Raw genomic sequence first — 24,432 nt, 5'->3', positions numbered from 1 at the left:
CAGCCATGGCACACGGGCCCAGCCGCTCCGCGGCATGTGGGATCTTCCCGGACTGGGGCACGAACCCGTGTCCCCCGCATCGGCAGGCGGACTCTCAACCATTGAGCCACCAGGGAAGCCCCGGTTTTAAATATTTTTAATATCCTTAAAATAAAATTGATATAAATTCGAAAACATGCAATTTCTTTGGTTTTTAGTATCATTTTCAACATTGACTTATGTGTCACTTAGAATTTTCAAACAAAAAAATAAATTTCGAATGAGATTTCATAAGTTGATAATACAATTTAAACTGAAAATGATTGAAATTATTAGTCAGACAGTGGTATTTGGGCCGGATGCCTGTTTTATTAGTTAACTAGCATTGTCTCTCAACTGTTAGTAATGTGATGATCACCTCTAATAGGTAAATAGGTCATAAATCATTTGTGAATTTAGCAAAAAATGCCAACTACTCCATTTATCAATGAAATTCTTTATGTAGAAAAGTCAGAAAAATTCTGCTTAGAGCCTTAGGAATTGCACTTGCACTCAAACCTTAGCAGAAAAAACAAAAAGATTTTGCCTAATTTTACTTCCTTACTGTAGTTTAGGGCAATATATTGGAGACTAACAAAACTTCCATGTTAAGAGTCTTTCAAAATAAATTGTTTCAGTTATCTATTCCTGTGTAACACGCCACTCCAAAATTTTGAGACTAAATGCTGATTAACCATTTCTGACCATTCTGTGTGTTGTCTGGGCTCATCTGGGTAGCTTTACTGCTCCATGTGATATAGCTGAGGTAACTCATGTGGCTGCGTTTAGCTGGAGCTTGTCTGGGCTGGAAGGTCGAGAATGGTTTCTCATCCTTTAGGGCTTATCTCCATGTGATCTCTAATGATTCAGCAGTCTAGTCTGTACTACCTTACAGCTAGGTGACTAAATTCCTAGTGGGAGCATTCCAAAAGGACAAACTCCAATACACATATGCCTATCAACCCTCTAGTTGCATCCTACTTGCAAATGTCCCATTGACCAAAACAAGACACAGAACCAAGCCTAGGTTCAATGTGGGAGGGGACTACACAAGGGCTGGAACACTGGGAGTCAAGGCTCACTTAATGTTTTGCCATGATCTCTCTGATCCCTGATGATCCATTCCTCTCACATGCAAAATAAAATCATGCTCTCTCCAAGACCCAAAAGTCTTATCCTATTATGTCATCAGATCTAACTTTGAAGTTCAAGAGCCCACATCTAAATAATGCTCAGGGTGATCCCTTAGGTACTGTTACTTGGGCCCATTTGTTGGGTTCAGAGACCTATAAACTGGAAAGGTAAATTACCAGTCTGCCCTCTACATAAGTTCATAAAATGGTGAGATAGAAAGAAGTTAATCATGCTAGACACTCTCACTCAGAAAGGACGGAGGAAGTAGAGACACATAGAAATTCTGGAATCCAGTCAGGTACATGCCACCAGTTGCCCTGCTCCAGAGGCAGGGGAGGTTTCTTGATTATACCCACTTCTTATATTTGCAAGTGGCTCCCTCTGGCCCTTGGCTCAACTCTATGCTCCCCTTTTTAGTAAAAAATTGCTTTTGCTTGTAGTTCAGTATGTTTCTCAGGCTGTTTCCTGCTGTAGAAAGTCAACGGCCCAAATTGTTTTGAACTGTCTCTGTGCCTTTTAGTCTAAGCTGATAGTGCGTTCACTACTAAAATTCCTTTTAAAATCATGTGGACTGTTTACCTATTATAGTTCATTCCATTAAACAAAAGTCACAGGGACATATATTTTCAAGACAGATCTCTTTCTACTTTGAAATATGGGTTAATGTGCTTTGAGACAACATCCTTAAAATTCTTAGGAGCCTTTGGTCTGGCTGAGAGTCTGAGAAGAAACAACTTGAATCTTTCTTAGGTCTTAACTAAGGGTCTTACATTCATAGCCTTGATTTTATCTTTATTTTGAGGCCACATTTTACTGTTATTACCCTGAATTTCATTTTCACCTCTTAATATGATAATCTATTGTCTGCTGGAGAAGCTGGGAATGAAAACCAATTTTATATTCTAACTCAGCTAGTCTTCTGTTAGAAATGATTTCATTAGGCTCCGCTTGAAACCAAACAGTTCCTTCTTTCATTCATCTCTTTCCTATAAAACCATATCTTAGGCAACTATAAGAAGCCAATTGGCACTTTCAGCATCCTGTCTGAAAATCTACTTAGCCAGAATCACAAAGTCATTAGGTACATGTTTTATCTTACAAGTTATCAAGGTCACTATTGTCGTTAATTTTCTATCAATACATACATTAGGTATGCTGTTGTCAAGTTTCCAATAGCAATTTTATCAGTGCTCTTCTAGCCAGGTGTTTGCTGCTTAGTCCCAAAGCCAATATTTTATGTTTGTATGATGCCAGCGCCCCACTTTTATATAGTAGCAATTTCTGTTTCAGGTATGTATTGCTGTGGTAAAAACGCTCCAAGAAACTTACTGACTTATAAGAGCAAGTCCTTATTACTTCTTATGATTCTGTGGGTTGACTGAGATCAGTTGATTGGTTTTTCTGTTCCACGTGGCAAAATGGGTATTACTCGTGTGGCTTTATTAAAGTGAGAGCTTAGCTGGGGCTAAAACAGCAAAATGGTTTCATCCTCCAGATTAGTCTAGTCTTTACTTCTTTTGAGGTAAAATTTACTGACTGGAGTTTTGGAATGAAAATATATATATATGGGTATTACTCGTGTGGCTTTATTAAAGTGAGAGCTTAGCTGGGGCTAAAACAGCAAAATGGTTTCATCCTCCAGATTAGTCTAGTCTTTACTTCTTTTGAGGTAAAATTTACTGACTGGAGTTTTGGAATGAAAATGTATATATATATATATATATGTATATGTATATATATATGAAGTTCTTTGAAAAAATTGTGAAACTATTTACAAATACAGGTTTCTTACATGCCTTAAGACTCTATATAAATAAAATTCCATAGCTCAGCACTTCTCAAACTTTTTCTTTTTGGTATCCATATGGTAGCGGAGGATGTTCAAGTCACCAGAAGACCTGTGGCATCTAGTCTCCAAGATGGCCTTTGATGATCCCTACCTCATGGTATTCACACCCTTGTTTAGTTCCCACTCACATTGTACCAGGGTGGGTCTGTGTAAGCAGTAGAAAACATCAGAAGCGATAGAATATCACTTCTGAGATCCCATTATAAAAGCCTCTGACTTCCTTCTTGGGCACCTCCCCCTCACTCCGGCATCTCTCTCATCACTACAGGGCTATGTGGTGGATGACTGAAGCCTCTTGTCAACATTTGTGTAAGTGAACTTAGAGGCAGGTCCTTAAGCCCTAAATAACTAAGCCCTGGTCAACAGCTTGACTACAGCCAATGAGAGACTTGAGCCAGAACTACCCAGCTAAGCTACACCCAGAAACTTTACCCTCAGAAACTGTGTCAGGAAATAAATGTCGGTTTAAGCTCCAAGTTTTGGGCAATTCACTTTACCAATAGTTAACTAGTATATAGACACAAAATACCTTTCCTTATATTTTATGAAAAATTTCATACGAGCTCTGAATTTTCTTTTATAATATATCCAGGATTTTTCCTGTGTTTATTTTTTTAATAGAAATCCATTTTTTTTTTTTTTTTTTTTTTGTGGTATGCGGGCCTCCCCCTGTTGTGGCTTCTCCCGTCGCAGAGTACAGGCTGCGGACGCGTAGGCTCAGCGGCCATGGCCCACGGGCCCAGCCGCTCCGCGGCATGTGGGATCATCCCAGACCGGGGCGCGAACCCGGTTCCCCTGCATCGGCAGGCGGACGCGCAACCACTGCACCACCAGGGAAGCCCCGAAATCCATTTTTAATTTATTTATTTTATTTACTTTTTTATTTTTGGCTGCATTAGGTCTTCATTGCTGCACGTGGGCTTTCTCTAGTTGCTGTGAGCGGGGGTTACTTTTCGTTGCTGTGCGCGGGATTCTCATTGTGGTGGCTCCTCTTTGTTGTGGAGCACGGGCTCTAGGCGTGCGGGATTTAGTAGCTGTGGCACACAGGCTTCAGTAGTTGTGGCTCTTGGGCTCTAGAGCGCAGGCTCAATAGTTGTGGCACATGGGCTTAATTGCTCCGCGGCATGTGGGATCTTCCTGGACCAGGGCTCGAACCCGTGTGCCCTGCATTGGCAGGCGGATTCTTAACCACTGCACCACCAAGGAAGCCCTATATCCCGTTTTAATATAAACTAAATCGTATAGATTACTCTCCATAAGATAAACTGATGCTTTTAGGGAGATTTGCCCTCTTTATTTTATTTTTTCTTGGGATCCCTGGTAGAAACATCTAATTTCAAACATCTTTTATTAAAAACTTCTAATATAAAGTGTGAGATGCCTAGGATTATGTTTAATGAGAAATGTCTCACCTACATGGAAAAAAAAACTAATTTTTCTTCCAAAAAAACAAAAAGAAGACACAAAAATGTGGAAAGATAGATTTCCTCAAACTGAATCATAAATCCAATGCAATTCTAAAAAAAAAATCCTAAAAGGGAGGTGGTAAAATATAACTCAGAGAGTGCTAGCTCTAAAATCAGAGCAGAATACTGACTCTAAAACTTACAAAAGCCAGTAGGTAACTCTGTGCCTCAGTATAGTTACCACTACTGAGTAAAGAAGACAATCAAAATAAATAACGTCATCGTTTTTATTGTGATGAATCTATTCTAAGAAAACACTTTCACACTTACTCAGAGATATATGTATAAAAATACTAATTACACTGTTCATAATAACAAAAAATTCAAAACAATTTAAATTTCTATTATTAGGGCAGTTGTTAAAGAAATTAAAATATCACTCACACTATGATATACTATGTGACTATTACAAAGAATGGGTTTTCTTTTATGTATAGTGATGTGAAAATTGTCCATTTTACAGTAAGTGGGAAATAAAAAAGCCTGGTGCATATCACTGTGTACATTATAATCTCATTTTTAAAAATAGGAATAATAAAAATAATATTTTAAAAAGATCTCTCTCTCTCTTTCTCTCTGTGTGTAGTGAAAATGAGAGAGGCGGATCTGTTTTTGTGTGAATAAGGACAAGATGTGGAAGATTTCATATACAATAGCTAACAATGTTTACCTTAGGGTAGTGTGTTAGAGAGGTAGACAGAGCCAGACTTTAACTTTCTGCTTTTTATCAGTCAGGCGGTTTTCAGTCACAAGTAACAGAAAAGCAAACAAAAATTTGCTTAAGGAACAAAAAAATTTATTATCCCATTTAACAGAAAAGCTAGAAAGAAGCTAGGCTTCTGGATTGATTGATTAGTCGTTCAGTTATGTTATTGCAGAACTGTGTTCTTTCCTTTCCCTTTGTCATCTTCTGTCTATATCACTGCTCATCATGACGGTGGGATAACTGCCAATAGCAGAAAGGGCCCTACACTTTTTCAAGGTTGATAGCGATTCTCTTTCACTGAAGAACAAGGATTCCAACAATCCTCTTTTTGTGTTTCAAGGCCAAAATTTGGTCACATAATGATTCTTAAGCTAATCAATGACAATACCGATGCTATGATTCAACCAATCAGGCTCACCCCTTGAGATCAAGTCAGTTACCTAAACCACATTGGTGCCATTCAACAAAATGGCTGCTACAGTATTGCGCAATATTGTTACTATTTTTTATACAATAAGATGTATTAGTTTCAACACTAAAATAATTTTTTTAAAGAATATTATAAATCTTGAAGATAAATGTGTATGTTTGATAATCATCCAATAGTCTGCTAAAATTTTATTTAAATCTAGAGAATAGTTTTAAAATTTCTTAGATTATTGTAAAATGTGGTAGGCAGAGATACTTATGACAATTTATGATGGAAAGGAAGATCACTTATCATATATATTTTATAAGATGGTATTACTTTGATAGTTTGTCTCTAATTTAAAAATTAGTGAAAGGGCACCAGTATACTATTAACTGTAAAAGAATAAGGAAGGGACATTTTTAATACTAGAAAACAAAGATATGTAAAGTAACAAATTTCTTCTCACCTTATGTAAACCTATCTTAAAGTTTGGAGAAGAGTGAAAAGAAACCTTGTTTCAAGGAGAATAAAAAATAAAATGGCTTAAATATCAAATGTTTGAATGCTAATTTGAAAAAAACCCACTCCGAATGTAGTTAAGAAATACTATCAATTAGAACTTTTAATATCTAAGAGGTAATTTCTAATAACTTTTATATCTTTCACTGTGGCTAAGGAGATAATAAAATTCAGGAGTTGAGAGGGCCAAGATAGTCACAAATTAACCAAATAGAAAAAAAATGCTATGTAGTTATTTTGAAAACTCATTTGCTGCTTTCTATAGTAAAATGGTTTTAATGAATTACCTACCTGTTTCCTACAGTAGACCACAGCTCTACTGCAACTAATCTAGAGTTATGGAGAATTAAAACTGGATTTCTTAGCTCTTTGGAGACTATAGAATACCAGTTAATAATATTATTATTTGAAATGCAAATGAAAGAAAACATTTTTAAGTGATGAAATCTCCTTTCCTAATATAACAAACTACAACATATATAACAAAAATCAAATGGATTTAATCAGGTTTATCTGCCCAGAGTTGCCTCATATCTAAAAAAACAAGATTACTAATTTTCCCGTGATGAAAATTTGTTTGATTTAATAAGAAAGGCAAAACCCCCGATACTTTCAAGTTCTCATTTCTAGTTCCGGTTTTGCCTGAGTATAGTTTAAAGAGAGAGCATACTTTAAGAAAGACTGTATAAATGCAATTCCAAATCATGCCTTAAAGTCTAGTGCTTGGTGTGTGTGGCAGGCACAATCATCTCTTTTCAGGGATCTCAATGCACAGAAGTCCAATCAGAACCCCATAAGTACTTGGTTAGAATAGACTAAATTGTTCTTATGTTCGGCACCCAGTTTTTTTACTGATACTTTGTTAATAGCATTTCACAAATGCATCACTTCCAAATAAGAAAATATCTTCAGCGAGGAGTTCTTTGTAAGGGAACTCCTGAAATGTAAGACCACATTCACATTATTCTAACTGCTTCCTTGCTTTCTTCTCCGCAGAGCTCTTCTTTCAGGAAGTCCACTTGAGCCTACACCCTCCATCCTGACCTGGTTTACATGCTCCTACTCTGTGCTTCATAAAATCCTGAGAATGTAATTCCATCACTGGACCGCTGGATAGATCCAGAATAATATTTTTCTCTGTGAGCCTGTGAAGTGACTGCTACTGACTTTGGAATGGTAGGATTTTTTTAAAATGGAGATATCAAAAATAGATGTTAAAGCAGAGAGTTTTAAAACTAAAACATTTTCCTACAAAGTACATGGACACTATGTAGTTGGAGAGTTTGGGAAGTGAAAACTATTACATTTCACAGACTTGTCCAAGAGGGTCTAACATATGATTTGGGCAGTGAAAGACGACTGGAGTGAATAAAGCAGTTGAGGAGCCCCACACTCAGCTTCCCAACCATGAGTCACCAGTATTATGTGGATGAGAGGTAGTTTGACCACAGGAGCAGCCTATATTCCCCTGGATTACAACTTTGGTGATGTGCCCTTAAATTCAGGAATCCAGTGGTTGACCCTGACTTCCATTCCTAGTTTGTTCAACAATTATCTAAGCTACAGATTCCCTGAATTAAATTTCCTTTCGCTTGATATACTTTGAAAAGATTTAACTTCCTGCACTGAATCAGAACTGTTACATACTCTTTGTTATATTCTTCCCTTACATGGCTTTTCCCTTACTAGATACCAAACATTTTTTATGAATAGGAATAGAACTTGTCTTTGTTCATTCTTTCATTCATTCCTTCATTCAGTTATCATACTTACTCTTTGTATTTTTATATCCTGAAATTACATAATAGTTGACACAGAGGTGCATAATAGATATTCACTTAATTAATGAATTGGTAAATGTGTCATGTCAGATAATGTGTAAGGTATCAGAGATACAGCGATGAGACAATCTTAGCAATAATAAAATAAATTACATTTAATTTTTTATTTAATATAATAAATTACATTTATTAAGCATTTATTATGTTTCAGGCTCTGAGTATAACATTTTACATGCATAGAATTGATTTTCATTTTTTGTGTTTTTGGTTTTACGTTTGTTTTCTAATTCTCATAACATTCCCAAGAGCTAGGTACTAATAATCAATTCCCATCTCAAGCACAAAACAATTGAACATGGAGGAGGCTCAATAACTTGCCTAAGGTTACACAGTATAGGGATAGGTTGAATTTGAAACTAGGTGATCTGATTCAATAATTCATACTGTTAATCGGTACTCTGGGATCTCTACTATAGTTGATGAACAGATCCATAAAGAGATTTACAGCACTGCTTGATAAATTCCACCATACATCAGCAGGATCAGAGGAGGCTTCTGTCTGAAGGAAGAGAGACTTAAGTACTGAAGTACAAAGGATTAACAGAAGTTAGGAATAAGCAGAAGTGATAAAGGAGGCAGTTATAGGTGGAAAGAAATACACATACTACAAAAGGAGCAAAACAGAAAACAGAAAGCATTTCTGGGCAGCAGGGGGATTATTTAGTGAGGAGGAATAAAAAAATTGATATGGAGAAGTAAAGAAGGACCCACCATAAAGAGTCAGGTGTACATTTCTAGGGAATTTAAGATTTTTTTGTGAGGGCCACATGGTGTTATTGAAGCATTTAAAAACCTTTGAGATTTCTATTATAAAGAGATCACTTTGGAGCAGTGTGGACAATTTAGAAGTTATTGAGTCAGGTGAGATTGGAATTGGAAATTGCAGTAACTCAAGTAGAAGTAAGTTTCATCTTTGGGCTCTCAGAATTGAACACAAGGACTGACACCTAATATGAGAACAATTCATATTCACCAAGTTGAATTAAGCCTGAGTAACCTAAGGGTCAGACAAATTTAATTACTTGTCAAAAGTTACACAGGTATCTGGTGGTAGAACTTGGACAAGTATCTAAACCAGTGTTTTCTTTTACCTTAAATACAACCAGGGAAAATTTGATTGCATATATGCCATTTGAAATATGAGAAATTTTGCTATGTGTGTTTAGAAATGTACCTGAAAATATACACAGGTGTACAGTTATGGTTACGTCTCATTTCTTGTCTTCCCTTGTTGTGTGCTTATTTTCTAAGTCTATGGCCTCAAATATTCAATTTCATACTTTCCCAATGATCTCTGAAGTCACTTTCCATGCTAGATACTCCTCCTATTCTGAAGTTTATGTCTTCTAATGCTTAAGGGAAAAAACTAGTGAAATAGAAAAATAAATCTAGGCTGGGGGAAAAATTACTACCACCACCATTAGCCATTAAGACATGCCATTAGAAATCTAATGTAAAATATACAAATATATAATTTTCCTCGTAGAAAGACTAAGAGGCATTCATTGTTATTATGCTGTAGTATGTTTTCTTTTCTTTTCTTTTTGCAGTAATTTTTTCACCCTGAAAAAAGTACAGTGGTCTCTCATGAAGTACAAAGATTGACATTTCTGTGGACTTTATATGTCCAAGGATACTTCAAAGGCTAAGTAAATTCTATTTCTAATGCCATGATCACTAAATTGTAAATGCTAGCAGCTTTAGGTTTTGACAACTTTGGGCCCTTAATTTTGAATAAAGATTCTACTATCACGGTGAAATATCAGATGCTACACATTAGTAGTGGGCTAAAAAAATCTATAGTATGGGATTTACCAAAACAGATTTTATGAGGATTTGGCTGGTTCTGGAGGTAGAATTTGCTTAAATATACTATGGCATGTGAAATTGTTTGAAATTCAATGTCCAATAAATTTTAATACAATTGCCTTGTTTTCACAGACAAATCTAGGGCAATGTATTTGGAAAGAAAATTTTATAATTTACCTAAAAATATCCAAGTATAATATGTAACCCTTTGGTCTTCAAGAGGTCAAAGGGTTATCTTTGCTTAGATACTTATAATCATTTTATACTTTCTCTTCTATTGACTGGTTTGAAAAAGACAAAAGAAAATTAAAATTGAAAAGGAATCAAAGCACTTGTTATAACTGAGCATCAGAGACACAAGCCTAGGGTACACCTGCATAACAGTAAATGTTCTTTTGCAGTTAACACCTGAGTTTTTCTATTTATAGAAAGATATCACAAGTCTAAACACAGAGGAAAATGGCTCACAAATCCAATAAGAGTTGGATTGGATTTCACAACTTCTAGCAATATCATGGGATTTTCATCCAATATATTTGCCAACAAATCAATAATATGAGTAAATCCTTCTGCATTGTGGGCAATCAAATGCTCACTGACAGGTACTACTACCTAAATTAATATAATCCCAGAAGTGATCTGTCTGTGTCAAACATAATACCACTGAGGCTTAAAATTCACATGTGATAAGTTGGAGGATATTTCTTAATAATGGTTTAAACAAAAGGAAATTAAGTGAAAATTCTGAATAAAATGCTCCCACATTTAGTGGGCTCAGTTTAAATTGCTCTTGTCTCTAGATGGCATGTTTCCTGCTGTCCATATTTCTTTACACAGTACACTCAAATAAAGTAGGAAGTATTTTTAAAATATATTACTTGTCTCACTACAACTTATGACTTTATCTTGCAACTGTTTGTTATAAAGATAGTGTTGAGTATCAGGGCTCATTGAAATGGCTCTTACCACTCACACTTTCAGACTCAGATTAAAAGTCGCCACTTCTCTGAAACCTATGAAGACTCCCCCAGGAAAATGTGACTTTCTTCTTTGTTTCTTGTAGCACTTATCACACTATTTTATAACCACTCCTTCTAGACTTTGAGTGTAGCATAAGGATCTGGCATATATTTTACTAAGTAAACGTGAATGTCATATCAAATATGCAATGGCGCATAAGAACAACATATGCCATATAGTTTAATGGTGGTATTGTTTTCTTAAAAATATAATTTTACTTTGAAGATCAAGGTTTGACATGGAAGATTGTCAAATGCAAAGAAAAGCCATGTTATAATTGTTTAAGTTGACACTTCCAGAGTTTGTCAATGTGTTAGCACTGTGCTCTACTTGCTAGGAGGATTATGAATACAATTATATAAATGTTTCTGAGCAGCTATTACCTACCAGGCACAGTATTAGGTGCTAGGGTAATAGATGAATAAGGCAGAGTAGTTGATCTTAAGGAAATACCTATTGAGTAAAGGAGACCTCCTATTCTCAGAAGTTTTAAGCTAGTTAGAAATATACTCTATATGTATCATCTATTTCTATTGAATAATACTGATGCTGAAGGAAGCAAAATAAGGTTAATACGACATTCAAAAAACCCATTTTTCCTCCTTAGAAAGAGAACTACAATTGTTTGTCTAGCTTGACTCAAATATAAGAACTTGGCCTAAAAATCTTTATTCATGAAGTGTAACCTATATGACATTTTAAAACTTTGGCTGGCCGTATCTGAGGTGGGGTGGGGGAAGAGATAGACATAGAAAGAAGGAAGATGAAGAAGATAAAGAGGAAATGGAGAAGGAAAAGGAAAAGAAAGTAAGGTAGAGCTTAGTTTTTTAAAAAAGGAAAATAATAAGAATAAGATTAAAGAGACTTGGGAGGAGAGATAAAAGGAAAGAAAAGAGGAAAACAAAAAAAAGGAAAATAGTAGATAGGAATAGTCTAATGTAGACAAAGGAGGCCAGTGCAGACACAGAAGTCAAGAAGCCAAAAGAATCAGCTAAAATAGTTGATTCTAAGGTTTCTGAAGGTTGAAAAATGGGGGGTGATATATGCAGGGGACAATTACATTTGTGTGAAGGCTTTTGAATTATTTAACTGTTTGAATTATGTGAATGTATAACTTGGACTAAATTAAAACCTAAAATTAAAATCCTCCCTTAACCTTTAACTTTTCCATTCACCAACACTTTCTCTGCTCCTTTTTATGGCAATATACCTTAAAATTTTCTATAAGTACTCTTACTTCACCTATCCTATTCTTTTCTCAAACCACTTCAATCTTTAGTCTCCAGTACTCTACTGAATTGGCTCTTGTCAAAGCCAATTATGACCTGAATCTTGCCAAAATCAATGTTTCATTGCAAATCATCTTATTTGACTTATCAATAACATTTGACACAGTTGACCACTGGATCCATTCTTGAAATGTTTCTGTGAAATCCACAGTGACATAATATTTGACAGTTTTTTGGTTTGTTTTCCTCTCTCTCTACTTCCCTAGTGGCTCCTTTGATGTCTCCATTGATGGCTCTTCCTTTTTTGACAGATCTCTAAGTGCTGAAGGACTCTAGCTCTCAGCCTCTTTCTTTTCTCTTTCTAATTTTTCTCCTAAGATGATCTTTCTAGTCCTATGACTTAAATATCAGAATATGCTAATGACACTAAAGTTTATATTTCTAGATGAGACCTCTCCTAGGCTCCAGTGTTTAATCAATACTTCCACTGTCTTTAGTAGATATGTGAAAACTAACAAGGCCAAAACACAAAAAATAATTTTCATCTTTCCTCAAACTTCTCCTGTTGAAATTCACTCTTCCCAAACCTTCCCCATCCCAGGTATTGGCATAGTTATCTATCTACCTTTTTGCTCAGACAGGAGTATGAGTCATGATTCCTCACATCTCGCACCTATTCTTTCTGGATAGTCTGTTACATCTCTTCTGCCAAAGTATACTCCAGATTCAAATATTTCTCACTGTTTCCATTTCTCATTGCAGTTCCATACTACTTTTGTCTAGGATTCTGAAATAGCTCCCTAACTAGAATTCTTTGCTTCATTCTTGCCTAAGTACAGTCTATTCTCCACATAAAAGCCAGAAGTATCTTTCTAATAGATCATGCCATTCCATGCATAGATGCTTCCAATGGGTTCTATTGAAATCAAACATATCCATATTAATTTACCTAGTTTATATATTTCTATATAATTTGGCTCCTACCTGACTCTCTAAGCTCATTTTTACTTCTTATTCACTATGTTCATCCAATAGTTGTCTTAACCTATTTGGGATGCTATCACAGAATAATAGACTGGTGGCTTATCTACTCAGTCTGTCTTGACAACAGAAATTTATTTCTCACAGTTCTGGAGGCTGGGAAGTCTAAGATCAAGGTGCCACAGATTTGAAGTCTGATGAAGAACCACTTTCTTGTCCATAGATGACTGTCTTCTCACTGTGTCTTCATATGGCAGAAGGGGCAAGGGAGCTCTCTGGGGTCTCTTTTATAAAAACACTAATCCTGTTCATGAGGTTCTGCCCTTGTGACCTAATCATCTCTCAAGGGCTCCACGTCCAAATCTCATTATATTGGAGATTAGATTTCAACATATGAATTTTGCAGACACACAATCATTCAGTCTTTAGCACTGGCTTTCTTTCCACCCCTCAAACATTCAAGCTTACTCTCATTTCTGTGCCTTTGCTATTCATTCTGCTTTGAAACTTCTTCCAGCAAATGTTTACATGGCTCTCTATTTCTTTATTCAGGTGTCAACAAATATCACCTCCTCAGAGAAGCATTTCGTGACTATTCTAGCTAAAGCAAATCTCTCTTCTCCCTGCCCACATCATATTCTCTATAACATTAATTCATTTGCCACCCCAGAAACATAGTATCTTATTTTCTTAATATATGTTTCTTCATGTATTTGTCATATATTTTTTACATATTTAAAAATTTTTCTCCTCCCATTAAGATATCAGGTTACTCCCTCCATATGTTTTTATCTAAACAGTATCTGGAACAAATAGATGTTTAGGAAAAGCTTTGTTTTATAACTAAGTGAACCTATTGTTTTAATTCTTCCACATGAAAGGAGAATTCAAAAAGTCCTTAGGATGTCTTGAAAAAGTGTACAACTCTCTCAATGCATCTCTTTTCAGTCCCCCTTAAAAATCCTGGACTCTCACAATACTAAACCATTTGTAGGCCACTGAGGTAAAATGTTGGCTCATACCCCTTAAAATTATTTTGGGGGGACATTCCTGGCAGTCCAGTGGTTGGACTCTGCACTTCCACTGCAGGGGATGTGCAGGTTCGATCCCAGGTTCGGGAACTAAGATCCTGCATGCTGCTCAGCGTGGCCAAAAATTAAAAAAGAAAAAAATTATTGAAGTATGGTTGATTTACAATGCTGTGTCAGTTTCAGGTGTACAGCAAAGTGATTCAGGTCTATATATACAAATATATATATACATCTTTTTCAGATTCTTCTACATCATAAATTTTTACAAGATACTGAATACAGTTCCCTGTGCTATAAGTAGGTCCTTGTTGTTTATCTATATTATATATAGTAGCGTGTAGATGATATGTTAATCCTAAACTCTTAATTTACCCTCCCCCTCCTTTCCCCTTCGGTAACCATGTTTGTTTTCTATGTCTGAGAGTCTATTTCTGGTTTGTAAATAAGTTCAATTATATGCTTTTTTACTTTAGATGTCCCGTATAAGTGTTATCATGTTATTTGTCTTTCTCTGTCTGACTGGCTCATACTTCTATACATTTGTAAGTAGTTGTTATTCCTTTTACCTAGGGTTTTTTTCCTTCACTCCATGAAGAATTCCAACCTGTCTCCACAAAAGTATTACCTCCTGAAATAATTTGATACTTCCTCTTTCCCTACCCTATGACTAGATTTTGTCTTTCTCTCGCCTGCACTGTCTTGGCACTCTTTACATATCCCTAGTATCCAACATTGTTACATTGTTTTGTCACTTTTTGCTTCATTTTATGACTTTTTAGATTGTGAAATATTGGAGGATGCATATTTTTATCTTGTTTACATTTGTATACCTAGAATTTATAATTATGTATACATACTATGTAATTCAGTATGTAATTACATACTATGTAATACAGATCTGATCGAACCTCTCTAGAGAGAATGTGTTTTCATGCAATCTATACAGTGTTAAATCAGAATTCAATATGTCTTTGTATTATTAAATGGCAATTATGATTTCTATAATGATAGTGAACTATTTAGATTTTACTGAAGATTAAGTGGGAAGGTAGAAGTTACATCATATAGTATGTATTAATTTTTCTCCAAACATCTTTATCATCTCTCTCTTCCCAGAGTAACTTCTTGGTTACTGATTCTTTCTTAATCTTTTCCCTACTCTCTCTCCATACCTCACTGGCTCTAACATTTTATACTACTGACACCTTCTCTCTTATTTTTTTAAGTAGCAAACAATTTAGCTTTAACTTTGCTTCTTTACTCTTATATCCTAATTCCCACTACACCATGCCAGCAATAAAAAAAAAATCACATTTCTTGAAAATCTGTGTATTTTAAATAAAAACAAGATTGTCCTTATCACCAGGATTTTTCTTTCTTTTCTATTTTTTTCTTTCATTCTAATAAATAATTAAAATGCTGTTAGAGGTACGAGTAATTATATATTCATTTTGCATGTTGTCCTTAATGGATTCTTTAGATGTCAGGTCTACTTGATCTTCTAATGTCAATAACTGCTGACAGCTAGAACCATCCTCAGTGGATCTTGTGTAGTTGGGATATAGGATATGTTGTATGAGAAAGAAACCCACATAACAGTGGCTTAAATGAGATAGAAATATCTTTTCCTTTCATGTAATGAAATGAAAATAGAGATGAAAGTCTGGTTTGGCAGGTATGCTCCATAAAGTTTTCTAAGGACCTTGCATTTACTATGCTATTGCTTCATGATAGAAAATTGCCCTTATCCTGCAAAAATAAGAATAGCACAAATAACAAGTGTATCCTTTTTGTGAACAGTTTGAGAGTAAATTGCATACATCATGGCCTTCACCCCTAAAAACTTCAGTGGGATTTCTTAAGAATAAAGATATTCTTGTTTATAACCACAAAAAGAAAAGAAAAAAAAGAAAACTGCCCTTATCTTGTATGGTCCCAAATGTATCATCATCACATTCACATTCCAGGCAATGGAATGGAGGAAAGAATGGAACAAGAAATTCATACCCCTTCCTTTAAGGGGTAAATTCAGAATTGCTCACATTACTTGCAAACATCACTTTGCCCAGAATTTAATCATCACTCTAAACTTAGCTGCAAGAGAGGCTGGGAGATTTAGACTTTATTCAAGTCAGCCATTGGTCTAATTAATGTATACTTAAAAATGATTAAGATAGTAAATTTTATGTTATATGTATTTAACCACAATAAAAAAATAAATCTTTGCCTAAGACAAAGTCACAAGGATTGTATCTTGCATTTTCTTCTAGAAGTTGTACAGCTTTAGGTTTTACACTTGGGTCTATGAAATATTTTGAGTTAATTTTTTCACATGATGAGATATATGGGTCAAAGTTCACTTTTTCAGTTTATGGGTATCTAATTTTTCCAGCATCATTTGCTGAAATGTTTTTGTTGCTTTTATAAATAGAATATTTTTACATTTTTGCTCAATTAAGCATATCAATCTTAAAAAATCATTCTCTATTACAAATCTGTGTAAGTATGGTCACTTTTTTGATATTTCATGTTAAAAAGTATAAAGTGTTTTATACCTACATGCTTATAGTTGTTACCTCTAAGTTGTGAGGTTGTAGATGATTTTATTTTCTTCTTTTTGTTTATGTTAATATATTTGTTTTCTAAAAAAGGCATGGTTAATTGAGAAGTAAAAAAATTGTACTAATATTATACTAATATTTTGACTGTAGGTGTATATCCATAGAATAAAATTAAAAACTGGGAAAAAGCAAAAATAAATAAAAATTAGAGATTCTTGTACTATGGCAGAGAAGGGAAGATTGGACAGTGGCTGAGGACCATTGGCATTTTTTTTTTTTTAACCACACTCTCCTGCTTCTTCAAGATATATCCAGCCTGATAGATAAATGGGCAAAAATTATGAACAGACAGTTTATAGAAGATATAAAAAGACCCTCAGACATATAGAGAGATGTTCAATTTCACTCATAATCAGAGACATATAATTAAATTTTAAGTGAAGGAAATAATGTCAGTAAAAATGCTGGTGTAGATATCTCCAAAAACTGTCAGAATCAACACTGTTAAAATTCTGAAAAAATAGGTAAAGGTCCACATCAACCAAACAAAGGTTTAATGAAGAAAGAGGAAGCCAAAATATGGCAGAAGACCTTTGTGCCATTTTACTTGTCCTTGCACCACCTCCTTCCTTGGGTCTACTGGGGTCTTGAAGATGGCAGTTAATCTTCCCAGTGTTGAATCCTGCTTCATAATTCCAGAGACAGCATAGCAGACCTTCTTCTCAAAGAATTGTGTTTCTCTGTTTGATCTGTCTGAGGGCTACTTAAAGGACTGATGTAAGGCACCTGTCTTTGTTTTTCCTAAGTAGAACACCCTCAGGTCACAGAGGACCTTTCTCAAAAACATTGAAAGGAAAAGAGAAAACCTGTTTCCATCTGGAGCAAAATATAAAAGCTAGGAAGGGATATTCTTTGGAAAATTAGGGCAGTGAAAATTTCCTTGGGTATTTAAATACTAGGGTATTTAGAAAGCCATGTCCATGTCCATGGGCAGGACTCATGTTCAGAAAAGACCTTGAGAAGACCTTAAGTTTTCACCTCTGGCTCAGTAAAAGCTGTAAGTGAAGGCTAAAGCATAACTGTAAACAGGCTGGCTAAACATTAAACAAGTACACCAACATCGAGCCAATTTGCAGGCTAGAAGAGTTTTTTTGTTTATTTGTTTCTTGTTTCTTTAACTCCAGGTGTTCAAGGAAATTTCTGCCAAAGCTCTATCTAACCTAACCACAAGCTAAAGGAGCAGAGATCTCAAAGATCTCTGAGATGACAGCAGAGATGACAAAGAATACAACCTTTACAAATAATACTTTAGAAGTCATTAATCAAAGAGCTATAACACACATAGCAATTAAAACAAACCATGAGGACAAGAATAATATAATTTCCAGAGTTACTACATTATAATATGTCAAATTGTACAGTTTTCCACCAAAAATTATGGAGTATACAAAGAAACAGGAAAATATGATCCATTCACAGGAGAATTTAATAGAAACTGTCCCTAAGGGAGCAGACACATTGGACTTACTAAGTGTTAACTATGATAAATGAGCTAAAGGAAGCCAGGAGAAAGATGTCTTAACAAATGGAGAATATCAATAAAGGGATAGAAAATATAAAAAAGAAGAAAACATTTCTAGAGCTGAAAAGTATATTAACTAAAATGAAGAAATCACTTGAGCTTTTCAACAGCATATTTGAGCAGGCAGAATAGAATTGGCAAACTTGAAGACTGAAATTATCCACTCTGAGGAGCAGAAAGAAAAAAGAATGAAGAAAAATGAACAGAATTTAAGATACGTGTGCAACACCACCAATTGTACCAACATAAACATAATGGGAGTCCCAGAAAGAGAGAATAGAGAGCAAATGTCAGAAAGAATATTTGAAAATATAATAGCCTAAAACCTCCCAAACTTGTTAAAAGACATGAACCTTTATACCCAAGAAGCTCAACAAATTCCAAGAAGAATAAACACAAAGAGATCTATACCAAGGCATTTTATAATCAAACTGTTGAAAGACAAAGAGAGAATCCTGAAAGAAGCAAGAGAGAAGCAATTTGTCATATACAAGGAATCCTCAGTAAGAGTAATAGCCAATTAATCAGCAGAAACCATGAAGGTCAGAAGGCAGTGGAATAACATATTTAAAGTGCTGAAAGAAAAAAATGAATTCTATATGTGGCAAAACTATCTTTCAAAAATGAAGAAGAAACTAAGATATTTCCAGAAAAATAGAAGCTGAGGGTGTTAGTCCCTGGTAGACTTGCCCTACAAGAAATGCTAAAGAAAGTACTTCAGGATGAAATAAAATGACATTGGACAGCCATGTGAAGTCATTTGAAGCATAAAGAACACTGGTACAGGTAACTATGTAACAAATACAAAGCCGGTATTATTGTATTTTTTAACTCCCCTTTTCTTTCCCTATGTGATTTAAAAGACAAATGCATAAAACATTAATTTAAAAATCTATGTTAATGGGCAACAATGCATATAGATATAATTTGTGACAACAGCGATATAAATGGGGAGGGACAGAGCTGTATAGGAGCAGAGATTTTGTACACTATTGAAGATAAGGTGGTATTAGTACAAAATAGATTGTCATAAGTTTAAAAGTTTAATTGTAGTCCCCAGGGAAACCAATAAGAATATAAAGAAAGAAAAGGAAATGAAAACAGAATAAAAATTGTACACTATCAAGAATTAAATAAGCACAAATAAGGCACTAATGGAGGAAATGGAAAACAACAACAAAGACTCATCCAAAACAAATAGCAAATGGCAGAGATTCTTTCTTATCCCTAATTACTTTAATTTTAAATGGATTAAACTGTCCAATTAAAAGGCAAAAATTGGCAGAATAAATTTTTTATAAGTATGATCCAACTATATGTTGTCTACTAGAGACTCACTTAAAATAAGTTAACTGGCATCTGTTCTACAATAAAGAGATCTAAGAGACACAATAAAACAAAAAGCCATGTAAAAAATTTGTTTAGATCTTGATTTCAAGAAAGCAACTGTATAAATACATTTTAAAACAACTGAATGAAGTTTGATTATGGAAATCTGATTATGATATTAGAGGATACTAAGGAATATCATTACTTTTACTGGTCATGATAACTCTGTAGCTTTGGGAAATGTTATTAAATCACTTAGGGGGAAAATTACAAGATATTTAGGAATTGCTTTAAAACACTTTTGAAGGAAGAAAATGATAAAGAGAGAGCAAATATGGCAAAATATTGATAATTCTTCTTTATTGGTGATGGGTATATGAGGTTCATCATACTACTATTTTTACTTTTTATTGTATTTGAATTATTTTAAAACACTTAGACTGTGATTACTTCTGAACCCCCCCTCCACTGATTTTATCCTAATATAAGTCATCACCATCTCTCATTGGCATTATTTCAATGGTCTGTAATATTGTGCTCCTGTATCTACCAATGTCCACTTAAATCTGTTTTCAGGCAGAGAAATCCTTTGAATTAGAAATGAAAATGAATACAACCTTTGATTATAACTATTCCTTGACTCCCCATACCCTTCAGAGTAAAAGCCAAAGTTCTTGCAATGTTCTAAAAGACTTTCCATGACTTTGCTCTCCTTAAGTCTCTAACCCTGCCTCCACTGCTCCTCTCTCCCCCGGGCTCCAGTCACACTAGTCTCCCTCCTCAAGCCGAAAATGCCCCCACCCTAGGTCCTCTGCCCTAGCAGCTTCCTCTTCCTATCATCCATATAGCTAACTCTCTCACTTTCTTTAAGGTTTTGCTCAAATGTCATTTTCTTAGTGAGATCAATGGTGACCTTACTTTATCCTGTCACAATTAAAATTACAACCTGCCCCTTCCCACTTCAGACACTCTCCACCTCCTCAACCTGCTTTATTTTTCTTCATAGCATTTACCACTTTTGAATATATGTTTTTCTAATTTATTTTGCTAGTTTATAATTGTCTGTGTCTCTCTGATGGGATGGAAACTCCATCAGGGCAGGGAGTTTTATTTGCTAGCTAATTTATTTAATGCTATATTCCAAGTGCCTAAAATAGTACACAGAGCATTGCAGGCAATCAATAAATATTTGGGGGGAGAATGAGTGAATGAATTTTTAAACCAGTGGTAAAATTATGTTTGAAACATTAAATATGATTGTGTGTATACAAGTCACACTACAATAAAAATTCAACAAATGTCAATTTAGATAAAATATGAAATTTGAAGTTGGTTGTTAGTTTACAAAGTTTTGATTGCTTTGTTTACCCATCTATAGTAGTTTGATACTCTCCAGCTAAAAGAACACAAACATTGTAATTAATGTAATTAGTTTTGAGTGAGACAATGACAAGTAAAACTTTGACATTTGTCAAAATACATGTTAGTTTTTTTATATATATTTGTTGCTGTCCAAGGGATGATTATTAGCAAAGAATGTTAATTTTTGAGAGTAATTATTATGATAGGTGCTACAGGATATATCAGAAATAAATTTTTATTAAAAAATTGATAAAATCACCTTTTATAACTCACCTTTTCCAAGAGAAAAAACTAGATAGATGAAAGTTTATTTAAAAGCTATGTTTAATCCTCATATCTTCTCAGTGTGATACCATACCTCTTGCTCGTTGAGAAGAATTCACCTGCAGTCACTATTAAATGAAAGAAAAAATAAGAGCTATCTTTGAAATTGGAAACAAAATTTAAAGAGTCTAAAAAGGAGAAACATGTACTGTGCTTATCTATTTGCATAAAACAATTTAAAAACATTAGATAAAGTAAAGAAAGTTGAAAAGAGAAAGTGGAGTAAGTAAAGCTTTTAGGCATCTTTCCCATTGATTCTTTGACGAGTTGTGAAACTGCTGAGAAGGATGTGAAAGAAGAGGTCCAAAATAATGTTTACTGGTTTTGACTAACCAACTAACTGAATGAATGATAAAGGAATGAAATGGAAAATTCAGGGAAATATATACATTTTATACCTTGATTTCAACAAACCATTTGACTCTCTGCCACAATATCTTTATGACCAAAAGGGAGAAATTTGGACCAAATACAAACACTTTTGGGTACATTTTAACTGGTTGAGCAAATATACCTAATGCTTGTTGATTAATGGATTAATGCAAGCTTTAATTACATAAACTGGGCTCTTTGGCTTTTGGTATATTAACTCAGATAAATAATAATAATTCCTGACATTGTATTGCATTTTATAGTTCACAAAGAGCTCATTTGTGAGCTCTCATTTAACCCTCATCATAGCCTTGTGCTGAAGGCTGGGACAATGTGATTATCTTTCTTTAACTAAATATGGAAACTGATTTTCCAACTGATTTTATTTTTCTAATAAAGTGATTATCTTTATTTAACTAAATATGGGTAAATGAGTTGCCTAAAGACATATGGGAATGCTTATGCTTATTAATAAAAAAAGCTAAGAGAAATAACTAACATGTTGGAAAAAATAATACAGATTCAAAAACATCCCCAAAGTGGATGTATAGAACAAATCTAACAAGAAAAACAAATTAAAGTAACTACAAACACATGAAATAAACTGGGTTTTCTCTTTTGAGCATTTATCTCAGTTTGTAATTGTACATTTATTGTTGTGATTGTTTTATTAATGTTTGACTGTTTCTAGAGACTGTATGGTCATCAGAGTGTCTGTGCTCAGCAATACATCTCCAGAACCTGGGGTAGTGCTTGGCACTAGTAGTTATACAACTAATAATTAAATAAATTCAGCACAAAGGTTATACAAATGTCAAATATAAATTTCACAATCAAAAGACATATCTTGAGAGCTTTATATCAGAAAGTAAAATAAGGTTTTAGTTGACAGAACAAAAACATAAAAGAATATGTATTGTAATCTTAGCCTATGCAACCGTGCATGATTTTAAGCTCTACTCATAATCAGGGTAATGGCCAACCAGATTGTGTGCAGAAGAGCATATTGGAAATTACTGGAGAAAATTCTAGAATTTAACTTGAACAGTTCTTTTGTTAAAATAATTTTTAAACATTTGTAGGAAAGTAATGTGTAAGAAACAGGTATATAAATAATAGTTCCAAGGTGAAAGTAGGGTCAACAAATAGATTGTCTACAGAGGCAGTTTCATTCTCTATAAAAATAAAATTTTATAAGATGTAAAAATAGAACAACCCAACACTATAAGAAATGGTCTTGTGAAGTAAGGGAATCTGAGTCATTGGGAATATTTAAACAGATCTGGATAAACTTGCCAAAATCATGACAGAGAACATTTATTTTCTTGGATAAAAATTTATTAGATTCTGTTTTACTATAACATATTCCTAATTAAATTGGTCATATTGTCCTTGAATATTATTACCAGGCACTGGAGAAAACGTACACACTATATATATATATATTTTTCTGTTTTGACCTATTTACCTGATTTTTGGCACCAGGCATTATATTTAAACTCTTGCCTTTATAACAAATAAGAAATGATTTAGTTCTTGTTATTACTGTCAAGTTTAAAAATATTCAGGTTTTAAACAAAAGGGAATTATATCAGATAGCTATTTATTAAGTTAAAAAAATTTTAAACTATTCAAATGTGTACACATAAAGATACTTTCAAAGGCTAATATTATATAAAATAGATTTCAGATGAAAACAAACAGAAAAAAAATTTCTCATTCTTCCAGAGAATACTCTTCCCTATGTTTGGAAATTTATAAAAGGAATTTTGTGATTTTAAGAGTTAGAGTTATATCTGTTAGGTTTTAGCATTTGGATGCATGAAGTGGGACATTGTCTCAATACTGGTGATGCTAGCTTTTGCTTTGCTGTTCAGAATCACACTTTGCAAGCACATCCATTAAGAGATTCTTCCTAAAGTATATCTAAAAGGCTAAATGTTTCCTGCTGTGCTAAGTATATTAATTTCCATTATCTTCTAGTACCTTCCTCTTGGTAATCATCTGCAGACAACCACTTGTAGAAGAGCAGCTCTATATTTATGTATAAATAAAATAGGTTATATATGTGCTTTTCTATTTTTCTCCACAAAAAAAGGTGTTTTACTCCTGCTGTTCAATGCATTTTGATGTGCTGTTCTATAAGTTTAAAGCAAGGTTAAAAAAAAATTAAACAAGATTCATCTGGCAGCATTGCAAGTTAGTATCATACACCTGGCACATAGGTTCCAAAGCAAGTGATTCTTTGGGAAAGAACTGCTTGATAAACAGCAGAACTAAAAAAAAGATGAGCAGATGACAGTGCATTGAAAATTAGATAAAAGCCTGCAATGTGATATTGCAGGAAGGTGTGGAGGTGTAATGAGACAAGACAGAGCAAAGGGAAAACTAGACAGAATAAGGAGAAAAATTCCTAAGTGTGAGGTATTTTACAGTGCCAAATAGCTTCCCAAGAAATAGTGGAAACTCTGTCCCTTGAATAATTTCAAAGTAGAGTAGGAAATTGGACTGAGAATATAAAGTGGTGACAAAACTTTAATGACTGAAGAATAAGATGATGAAATAAAGAAACAAAAAAATACAAATTCAAAGAGTTAGGTGATTTTGAACATGATGGTTTTGTTAAGTTTCTCTCTCATTAACAATAATAATAATTGTAATATTTAAAATTTATGAAATTTTTTATAAATTCCTAAAAACCACAACTAATCAAAAAGAATACAATTTAATCTTTGTAGATATGTTGAAAACTAAGACTTACAGTTGAGCCTCTTATGACACTGCAGCCCCTGCTGATACTTGGATTGCAGCTTTGTAAGAGCCTGAGCAGAGGACACAGTTGAGCTGTGCCCTGACTCCTGACCCATGGAAATTGTGAGATAATAAA

At 34.2% G+C, this 24,432-nt stretch overlaps 1 protein-coding gene across 15 annotated transcripts in view; it reads left to right on the top strand.

Annotated features, from left to right (window-relative positions):
* Positions 1 to 24,432, top strand: part of LOC102984370 (pancreatic alpha-amylase) — a 126,932-nt gene that overhangs the window by 77,184 nt on the left and 25,316 nt on the right. For 12 of the 15 annotated variants that reach the window (XM_055084410.1, XM_055084412.1, XM_055084414.1 and 9 more), the window contains 3 exons: positions 7,101 to 7,280; positions 9,496 to 9,594; positions 17,761 to 19,510. Coding sequence is in view for 2 of the 15 variants with exons in the window: in XM_028489060.2 (XP_028344861.1) it covers positions 7,101 to 7,147 (47 nt within the window). In the remaining 13 variants the exon portion in view is untranslated. Of the gene's footprint in view, positions 1 to 7,100; positions 7,281 to 9,495; positions 9,595 to 17,760; positions 19,511 to 24,432 lie in introns of those variants that run through there. The other 3 variants (XM_055084402.1, XM_028489051.2, XM_055084401.1) reach the window with 2 other exon arrangements.

This window comes from Physeter macrocephalus, chromosome 4 (genome assembly GCF_002837175.3).
Source record: "Physeter macrocephalus isolate SW-GA chromosome 4, ASM283717v5, whole genome shotgun sequence".
Classification (NCBI taxonomy): domain Eukaryota; kingdom Metazoa; phylum Chordata; class Mammalia; order Artiodactyla; family Physeteridae; genus Physeter; species Physeter macrocephalus.
The sequence above is the reverse complement of the archived record's forward strand: the minus strand, read 5'-3'. Positions and strand labels throughout refer to the sequence as shown.